The sequence below is a fragment of the Opisthorchis viverrini genome (genome assembly GCF_000715545.1).
Source record: "Opisthorchis viverrini unplaced genomic scaffold opera_v5_71, whole genome shotgun sequence".
Lineage (NCBI taxonomy): Eukaryota > Metazoa > Platyhelminthes > Trematoda > Opisthorchiida > Opisthorchiidae > Opisthorchis > Opisthorchis viverrini.
The window spans coordinates 1,767,210-1,777,713 of record NW_008751727.1 but is presented as its reverse complement, the minus strand read 5'-3'; the positions used below and the strand labels follow the sequence as shown (position 1 = coordinate 1,777,713).

Sequence of the window (10,504 nt, the reverse complement as noted above, 5' to 3'; positions counted from 1 at the left end):
GCCTACTCCTCGACCAGAAAACCACAGCGTATAAAAATACAAAGAAACTACGGAACCCTCGGACTGGAAGCTCATCCATGACTTGTTGCTTACCGAGCAAGTCTAATAAATGGGCTGCCGTGGACAATGTCCCCTTGGTACATGTGCACTTGAGCTCGCGCTGATTCGTCACTCCTCTGTCTAATGGTTTAATTTTTGCGAACTCGTCACGTGACAGCCTAATTGGGCCTGATGTTGACATTGCTTGACTCTAGATTGAATATTTTCCAAGTCCTCGTCTCTCTTACATCGATGGTGTCTTCACAATTTCGTCTCAAATTCTGTTGTTACTACAGACTTATGCATGTTTTTTACTGGCGCTAATTTCAAATCTGTCCACCTTTCCGTGTTCAGGCTGAATGATACTTTGCTAGATGAACTTGTTCATTATTCTCACCATTCCAGAGCGTTTCGTCGTGGTTTTCTTGGTTATCCAGTGTATGTCTGTGTCAGCCATGCATGAACACATGGCCTGAGGTGACCGCTACAAGCGTTGCCGCACGAGCCCAGCACAGCCGATTAGTGATACCAGTGTGACAGCACAATAAAGGTTTATTTTTACGGTCCGTTCACGTCACTGGAATAAGGGGTATTTACGTCTAAACAACCATTCGTGGGCAGTGTTTGTACAACTGCAACGCGATAAAGACCACTGGAGCACAGAAACAGATCGCGCGGTGTCACTAGGCTAAATGATAATACACATTCCTTGATATCGTTCGACAGTCTCTCTACAACTGAGATAACCTAAATGGAAAGCCCTGCGTTCGTTAAATTCAGGGTCACGTGACTGAGCCTCGGAGACGTCTCTCTACAACTGAGATAACCTAAATGAAAAGCTCTGCGTTCATTAAATTCATGGTCACGTGGCTGAGCCTCGGAGACTTATTCGAGTCATGTCGTCGCACCCGCTGCCTTCTTATCGTCCACTTATCTAGACTATCTTTTAAGCGACCGTGGTTAACTGTTTACTAAAGCAACAGGCGGACGCCTGGTAATAATATCCGGGTCTCCCCGACGACTCTAAGCGTTTTCTTTTGGGGTCAGAGGGAGTAATTGGCGCGACGAGGTTTTTTGACAACCAGCCTTTATGTTTCCACCAGTACTTTGGATTTTAAATTCTGTGCGACATCTGACATTCAAAACCTTATAACTAACCAGCACGACGTGATATGCGGATATTATGCAAACGGGAACCTTGTTCATGCGCGCAGATTCTGGTCGGTATATGCAACAAGACAAATGATGATGAGCTGAAACCCTGCATTGACGATGTCGCCTCGATTGGTGATGAAACGCTTGCAATCCTACTGCCAAACTCTGCCAAGCAGCGCACCCGAGCTACTTACATTCCATAACATTGACAATGAATAAAAGCTGTCCTCTGGACTCTCCCATAGATATGTTTTGATTACTATTACTCGCTTGTGTGTTTAACAATGAAACCCTGCACTGTCCTCTGGACTCTCCCGTAGATATGTTTTGACTACTATTAATCGCTTGTGTGCTTAACAGATGAGTAGCTGGTGTCTAAGGTGAGCTGCATTTTAGAGCAAAAGTCCATCTCATGCGGAACTCTAGAGGACTTGCTCACGGATTAAAGTGGGTTTTGTATCATATCTAGGATTGAGAGAAACGGTTTGGATGATTAGAACAGTAATTCGGGGCTCCAAATGAAGGAAAGGTGCGAAATAAGTCAATGAAAGACACAACAAGAGCCCGACGACATCAGCCATCAGCGATCACTTTGGACGGGTCTCATCATACAAAGGTTTACGGTGATAATACCAAACAAGCAGTCGGAAGGAAAACAAACATATATCGGTCGTCGTTGGCTTGGAACTACTGACGCTGGCCACTTTCGAACTGGTCAGCCAATATTGCCCGTAGTACACGTGAGATGTTTGTCCTCGTAAGTGGTTTACTGTACATAATTATCTGTAAAAAAATTGTCGATGCTTTAAGGCGTTGATTAGTAACCGCCTTAGTCAGATTATAGCGTTACACCAGAGCAATAAAAGGGAGTATCAGGCTCTAGTAGATTGATTCATAAAGGACTTTAGAAGCAGACATAGGTGGCACCGTCCCCAGCGGTTGCATCAGCATCCTCATGACCGACGTTCCTGGTTTCAGACAGCAGTACAACTGAGATGTACTCTTCATGATTTGTTTTCAGTTTCCGGAATTTCATTGCTACGCTTGTGTAAACCAATCAGCCTTTTGCGTTTTGCTAGTTAGCATGACCTATTACGAGCAGTTTGTTAAACTTAACAGCTACAGCAATAACTATGCTCACAGTTTTTCTGTAACAACTATTATTAGCTTTAGATTAAGAAATTAAATTAAGAAATTCATATGACATCTAAAAGCCAAATGACCCCGTCGGTCAAGAGTATACCTTTAATTCCTCTTACGATAGCTTCTACATAGAACAACTTAGGTATGTGATAACAAGAGAGCTTGTTGCACGTCATACTGAACGACGTGACGTGTAACCGCCTCCCTCGTAGTCGGTTGCTAACATGGTGCGCAAGGTGGTCTAAGCCCCGCAAGAACCGGATAGACTATGAGCCTTAAGTCCTCCACTCCTCAAAATGCTTTCCCTCTTGCTGCAAATTTTACTAGCGTGGACTCACCTAAAGCCTTTTTTCTAGGTAAATCTTTCCAGGCAGGAATGGCGAAAAGTCATTCCCAATGGTGCTACTAGTTTTGCAAATAAAAAACGGTTCTGAAAAGACTGCCGTACGCTTGTTGGTATTCTTCACTTGCTAAAAAGTGAGGCACACACAGCGCAGTATTTTTAATGTCACGGTTCGAATGGATTGAAGTCAGACAGTATCTGTGATGGCATTGACCGACTGTAACACCATTTCCGCACCTAGCTGCCATGCCACTTGAAGGAAGATAAAAGAGATGAGATACTTCCAAGTTACCCAAACCTAGACAGGAGCAGTCGAGATGCCGAGGTTGGGTTCGAAACAAGAACAATTTGGTCAGTATGCCTCAGCTTGAACACCGGGCCATTTCAAGCTCATGCAAAAAGTGGTCTGTTTTACTTATGCATAACGCATTTTCGCTTTTCAATCAATGAGAAGTTCCTCTCAAGAAACTCTGTCACTGCGCATCTGAAATAGCTTAAATTTGGAGGCATCTGTAGCGATGGCTCCAAAACACGCGGATAGCCGACCAAGTCGCATGGTAGTACCATCCGACTGGAGCTTAATCGAGCCAATTACAGGAGAGCAAGTTGGCCGTACGATCCGTTTAACGGGCAATTCGTCCCCAGGTCTGGACAAGGTCACACCCAAGACGCTCCGCCGGTTCAATGCTAATGTGCTCGCTGGGTATTTCAACTTATTTTGTTATCTGGGGGTTGTCCTCCACATCTGTGTAGAGCCCGTATTACGCTAGTTCCGAAGGTCCCACATCCGACTTCACCTGATCAACTGAGACCGATCTCTGTGTCATCCATTCTTGTCCGTTGCTTCCATAAGGTGCTTATTCCGCGCTTAGCTGCCATGTCACTTGAAGGAAGATAAAAGAAATGAGATACTTCCAAGTTACCCAAACCTAGACAGGAGCAGTCGAGATGCCGAGGTTGGGTTCGAAACAAGAACAAGTTGGTCAGTATGCCTCAGCTTGCACACCCGGCCATTTCAAGCTCATGCAAAAAGTGGTCTGTTTTACTTATGCGTAACGCATTTTCGCTTTTCAATCAATGAGAAATTCCTCTCAAGAAACTCTGTCACTGCGCATCTGAAATAGCTTAAATTTGGAGGCATCCGTAGCGATGGCTTCGTTTGAAGATGCCCGCCTATGTGTGAGAGGTGTTTGTTGTTGCAGCACCAACGACTCTTCGTTTTTTGAGCGGAAACAAAGAATAACTGCATAGCAACGTAATTGTTTGGAAGAGCGAAAGCTAGTTAGATAATTTGGGACAGATTATCTCGCCTCGTCAGACGTCCAGTAACGTACCTGCATGTGACACGAAACATTCAAAGTTATTGATTGATCCTAGCAATCAGTGCTGCCTGCTGTAGTCTAATAAGATCGATGATGAAACGACACACACTCCAGTCCGTGCTCGAAATTTGCACAGAAAGAGAGTCATACTATTAGCCGATCAGATACATTCGCACTAAACTCAGTTATTCACGCATATTTGAACTTGGATTGCTCAATCTATGAAGAATCACGGAACCCGACGTCAGCAGACGCTGTAAACTGTATGGACCGGAAATTCGCACTACAAATTTTTTAATTTGCACGAGCGGTCTTCTTCGCTGATCAATTTTCTTTTTATCCATAGACTTTTAGAGCGGCATTATATACAAGAATCCGATAAGTGTGGTGGTGGTGGTGGTATCTCTGAAGGAGCTAAGTGGTAGCTAGTAAAATATATACAGTTGTTAGAGTGAGTGGGTTTCTTTCGGTTTAGGCTTAAAGCCATTTTGACCATTATGAACGTCTTGAGACCAATATCACCAGTTTATGAAGCCACAAGGATCTCGAAACTCAATGATTCAAACCTTATGCTGAGCTCTGAGCAAAACATACGTTTTCATCTCTTCCGTGTATTAGCAATATTCTCTTACAAGCTCACATACTTGACTGAAATGCTATAGTGAATAGCCTGTGCTCAAGATGCTTCTTACTAGCAGTGGCGAAAAAATTGCGGTTTCGTGTACTAATCGGTGGCAGACGCATTTGGCCTCATACCTCGTCACCTCGACTGTGTGGTGTCACACCCTCATCTCCAGTCCCCATTGCGGCTTGAGAACTTCATGCATGAGGGGAGATTATCCCTCCCTTAAAGACGATTGGCTAAATCGTAATGTTTCTTGTCAAATTCATGCCACTTTCAAGGTCAGCTAGGTCACTTATTCACCGAAAGAGACGTTCGGCATCCAGATGTCCGTCATTACTCCGCTGGTACTATTCTGAACGTCTCCGTGATTTTTGGCCGTTGTTCAAGGCTCTCAAGCTCTATTCAATACTGAACTGGCAGAAGGAATTTTCAGGAAAAAGGACGCAAAAATAAAGATAACCGATTTGGTTATCTACGGTGGAATCCATCCTTGCTTATAATTTTGAATAACAGGGCTCTGGGATAGAGGTTTGACTGAGTTAATTCCAGGAGAAAAAACAAACATTTTCAATGTTGTGAGGCTCATTTGCATTTTGAATTTTCGATCACCCTAATGTTTACACGTCAGGCTTACTGTGGCATCCACATATGACGGTCTACTGTTCAGAAATCTATTCTAATATTGATTCATGCTTAGTAAAAGTTTAACATCCTTTAGCGGAAGTGCAGAAAATTGGGGAAAGAATAGTAATTTGCACATCAGCTTGGTTTTGATGACAACTTCGACCAAAATCCAGCTGACGGTCGTTTGTTATAATCTTCAGAAGCGCATTCCGTTGAAGAATACCATAGACTAGAGATTCAGTTGGGTTCCGCTGAGTCTCCCGCCAAAACAAAACTAATGTGCAAACGAGAGATTTTGACAAATTCTGTTCGAGTTTCGTCTAAATAAAACATAGAATTGATGAAAACTCGGGGCCGCCATCACCTGACGATCACCAGGAAGAGCGAATCCGGTCGAGGAGTTTTCGAAAATTAGTGTTACTTCAGGAAAAACGAGGCACGGATATCACCAAAGGTACAAACTCTCATCCCTCGTTCTAAAACCTTTGTTATGGTAATCTGTCTGTCCAGCTCTTTCCTCTGAGTAGGTGCGCACTCTTGAGGGGTTGTTATCCTTAAGGTACAGTTTACGCCGGGCAACTCCATTCTATCCTTAATCAACCAATGACAGTCGGTTAAATATTGACTCTGTCATTGCTTGCAAGGCTTACACTATGCACGTCCAAATGTCTGACTACAAGATATGCCTGAATCGTTGTCACATCACAGAGCTTGGCAGGAGCTCACAGACTTGATCCGACTACTGGTCTGCTTTCTCCAGGCCTGATTCTGATCACTTCTATCCAAGTCAGCCCTTTGTGTTGATTTTGCAAACAACTAAAGTTGCCGTTGCACATGAAACTAAATTATTTTGAGTAGCCACATTGAACAATATGTGCAATCATACGAATATACTGGAATTTATTCAAATCAGGCTTATACTCAGCTTGTCAGTTGAATTTGGAATTCAGTTAGATATCCTGTCAAAGCAGTCTGCATTGTCTGCATTTTTGCTTCGAACTATCCACCACAACAACTCAAGGTCATTTTAGCCACTTACAACTCGGTTGATGTGGCCAGCACTGTGGTGACCTTCTAACCAAAGCTAAAATGCAATGAAACGGTAAACAGACAGGATAAAAGCGGACAAAACAGTTGAAATTCAGCCTGGTGAGCATGCTGTTCTTTTTGTTGCTTAATCTGGTGTCAGTTTGGTCCATGGAACGATTTTCTCGGCCAGTGATGACGAGAAACCGCATACCATTTGAATGCTACGATGCAATGCATTGTGAAAACTGCAGTAAGTGTTCTTATTATAACTGAACGCAAACTGGTAGTTTACTGTTTCGGACCGTCTACTGTTGACAATTTTCTATCTCAACTAATGAGAGTATCCAAAGTTTCCCATTTTAAGACAAAATCATTTCAGTTGTTACTATTTACTGAAACCAGCTTATTTATGAAACCAGCTTCGCACTGAATACAGAGCTATGATATGAATCTGGTGATATTCATTTCGAGGTTTCCTTCCGGGAATTCTCGTCCTGGGAGAACTCAGAGTAAGTGGCTTGTAGTTGAGTAAGGACAATGATCATTTTGTTTGAGAGATTTCACATCTAAAGGCCTCAATTCTTCAGCGTACGGCCAGTATGTCGCTCATCGTGTTATTGAACCCATCAGTGCCATTAGTGATAGGCCTAAGTCACCGTTATCTGAGTTCTCTGGGAGAACAAAGAACAGGACAGTAGTAAATGTAGCGCACACTAGAGCTGAGTGAGTAGCCCAACGGAAAGCTTATGGACCTCCTTATTCGTTGTCCGTTTTACTAAGAAACCTCGCTGATTTTATCTGGTCCATACTTGACCCTAGGAGTGCCGGAGAATCTATTACTCCACCCAAACCATAGTTGCTTACTGATGGGAGCCAAGTGTTTCCTAAGTCAAGGGTGATAAGTGAACTGTTTCTGAAAGAGTATAATTTCCGTCTTTAATTAATGATAAATCGGTTTCAGTTTTAGTTAATTCACGGGTGACTGACCTCAAGCCATCATAGAAAATGCACCATCTTTCTGAATTTCTATTGAAGACCATTTAAGACTTCTATTCGTCGTGTACATTTAGTTGTCATAGATGACAAAATTGGCAGTATAACTCCTCTAATACAAACAACTTAGGTAGTGTTCTGTCTTACGGTGAAAAGTTGTGAACTCTTAGTGAATATTTTCGACGCAAGCAAAGGTGACTAATCTATATGATATTGTAACCATCGTCTAAACTTACTTAGATCTAGGAAGCCTTTCTCAGGTACGAATTCCTCGATGCTATTGTCCAATCAGAAGAGCATAATGTGTACATTATTGCTGTTGCTGTAAGGCTTTCCAGAACCTCATTTACTTGGAACGACATTCGTCAGCTGAAAATGAGTCTTCAATGAAATCGTTAGTCCGTGAGAGGTTTACATCTGTGGACATTAAGATGGCTTACTGTATTCTCTTCGGAAACAAATTGAACACAAAAATAACGGTTCCCTCTAAGTTGTGAAAGGGTTTCAAAGGAAACGTGTTTTCGCAGTACGCAGAAATATCTCCAAAGCATTGCTTCGCCAAAGATCCCAAGGCACAGTTTCGTACTTCATAGAAATGTTAACCAGTGTTCTTTTTTGAAATACTCTTGGGCCTGATTAGGCTTTACGAACCTTTCAGTAGCGTATATGTGGAGGTTTCCGTTGTACAGACCATAGATACAGTGCGCCTGGTAAACGCTATTTGAACTCCAGGACAGATTCTTCCGTTGATGAGGTTCTTCTACCTTCTAACTTCGATCTAAATGATTTCTAAAGCGAAGCGGTCATAAGCACTGCACTATTTCTGTGACGAAACAGAATATCTACCTGATTCGCCAACTCACTAAAAAACAGTCCAAGAACTGATTTTTCCAATGGAGAAAGGCGAATTCTTGGCACGCCCCCATCGATATATTGCAGTCGGTATTGGCGACGACATCAGTACTGTGTTGTCAGTGAGTTCGTGCTAAAGTAATGTGATATTTCTTTCATCAACTACCTGTCCCTGACATGAGAAGCGTCAACAACGGAGTGTTATATTGCAAGTGGAACGACTAGGAAATGGGCGGGTCAAACGTTCCCCACAGAGCCATTACTTGGACAGATTTTGTGAGGTAGAATCTGAAAGTGGTCACAAGATCAGTACTAATGTAAAAAAATATCAGAGTAGTAAGAACGCTTCCGTGGAGCACCTTCCTGGAATAGTGGGATTAAATCAACTAAGAAGACAACGCTGATCCCAACCAAGCACTCAGTTAGGCATGTTTTCGCTCCAAGCCGAATTCATAAGCGTGCCCAACAACTCTAGTTTATACGTCAGGCATACATTCACAATTCTCGCAACTATGATGGAAGCAAGTAGAGCGGACCTGTGTTTTTGTAGTGGGCCTACAAGTATTTTCGAAAACAGGTTCAACAAGCGAGGTACCAGACTGAAATCAGTTCAATACCATCAGTAGGAATTGCTGAAACAGGTTATATCGTCTACTCTACTCAGACGTTTCAAATTCGGCGACCATCCAAACGCAGAATCTGTTGGCGTTTTTGTGAAGTGATTCTCCTGGGAACGCTTTGCCCAAACCAAGACCTCACCTAAAAAATTATTGCACCACATCTACACCTACAGTAACGCTGGATGTCAGAACCACACAAGTTATATTATCTGAGGATATCATGTTCTACCTTTGTCAACGAAATGAATTAGGGAAATTCTACTATCTCGTAACATTTGTGTGCTTGCCATCTTATTATTCTAAATGACATTTCTTTTCATTTCCAGCTCACAACATGATGTCATGTGACACCTGGATGAACATATACAAGGTCAATCGTTGCGTCATAGCCGCACAGTGCAGCACGAACACCCCATTTTGCAGTAAGTTGATCGCACTGAAGGCCATCAGAAAAGTATAGGAATTTCTTGGTACTCGTAGGTTTCCTAGTAGTCTAATTGTCAAAAACTTTTCTGATGTCCGTGTCATCCAGCTAGTATACGTGAACAGCGTGAACCAATAAAATTTCAGCTGGCAAAATATCCCGTTATAACCAATAGAATACATGTGCCAATACATGCCATTTTTAATGACAGTTTATAGGAAATTGACGGTTTTCTGCAGATCAGGTGATTTGATTCATTCGCCGAGCTTGGCAATTTACTTGCAGAAGTTTCGTCCTAAATCGTGGTTCATCATCAGTGTGCGGTGCGGCGCTGGGCCCGAATATGTACAGAAAAACCGAAATGCCTTAAGCCACTCGGCTCTATTGACCTTTTGCTTTTAGCAAAATGCAGTCGTTTTATTTTCGTGTTTGGTTAAATAAACGCTTATGTAGCTTGCATGCGCATAACAGAGCTTATTATCACCATTAGACCAAGATAGAAACCAGTTACCAGCAAATGGCCAAGATGGAGACGCACAAAAAGCGCATAAGCTTTTAAAGATTAGTTATCTAAGATCCATTTTCAAAACCACCTAGTGAAATATACGTAATGCACTACTCATAAGCTTGCTGAAAATATTTCGAGAGCCCAGAACCGGTTTCGCCCTTTTCGGGGTTCATCAGGTAGATGCAGTTCCTAGGGACGGCCTGGTGCAGCACCATCAGTTGCTTGGGAACATCACAAACGAGCGATTTAGCTTGGTTCCTTGTGAGTTTCTCACAACACCAACTTTGTCTCCAAATGTAGGTAGTTCGCTGATTTCGTGCAATTTGGTTTCAAGTAGAACATAAGGTTGACGGAAACTCGGGGACTTCGCCTAGCTGATGAGCCCCAAGAACGGCGAAACCGGTCGTGGGCTGTCGAAGAATTTCCAACAACCTTATGAGTAGTACATTACATATGTACATGTATCGCGATATCTGGAATAGCGCACCAAATGAAACATAAGGTGGCCTGATGCAGAACATTCAGTTACTTCGAAGCATCACAAACGAGAGATTTAGCTGGGTTCCAGGTCAGTCTCTCGCAAAACCAAATCAGTTTGCAGATGAGTGTATTTCGCTAACGTAGTGAAATAGTTCGAAAACACCCCTAATCTGGTATGAAACAACCTTTGCTTGTTGCATTTCAAAAACCGCAGTCGATGGATACAAATTTAGTGTTGTCGGAATGCTTTCTCTCTCGAGTGGTGACAGCGCCTTCCGGTTACCACAAAACTGGTGTAACGGTGATACTACTGATGGGGGAGGCATGCGAACAGTATGTTTTCTTCT

The 10,504-nt window shown here is 42.7% G+C and overlaps 1 protein-coding gene across 1 annotated transcript; it reads left to right on the top strand.

Moving 5' to 3' along the window:
• Positions 1–3,198: 3,198 nt before the first annotated feature.
• On the top strand, positions 3,199–10,116 carry T265_04376 (hypothetical protein; the record flags this gene model as incomplete). Its single annotated transcript, XM_009169097.1, is given in 6 exon segments — positions 3,199–3,383; positions 3,434–3,533; positions 3,553–3,715; positions 4,357–4,420; positions 9,796–9,973; positions 10,015–10,116. The coding sequence occupies 6 exon segments, from the start codon at positions 3,199–3,201 to the stop codon at positions 10,114–10,116; spliced, it is 792 nt and encodes a 263-aa protein (XP_009167361.1).
• Between the last annotated feature and the right edge of the window lie 388 nt (positions 10,117–10,504).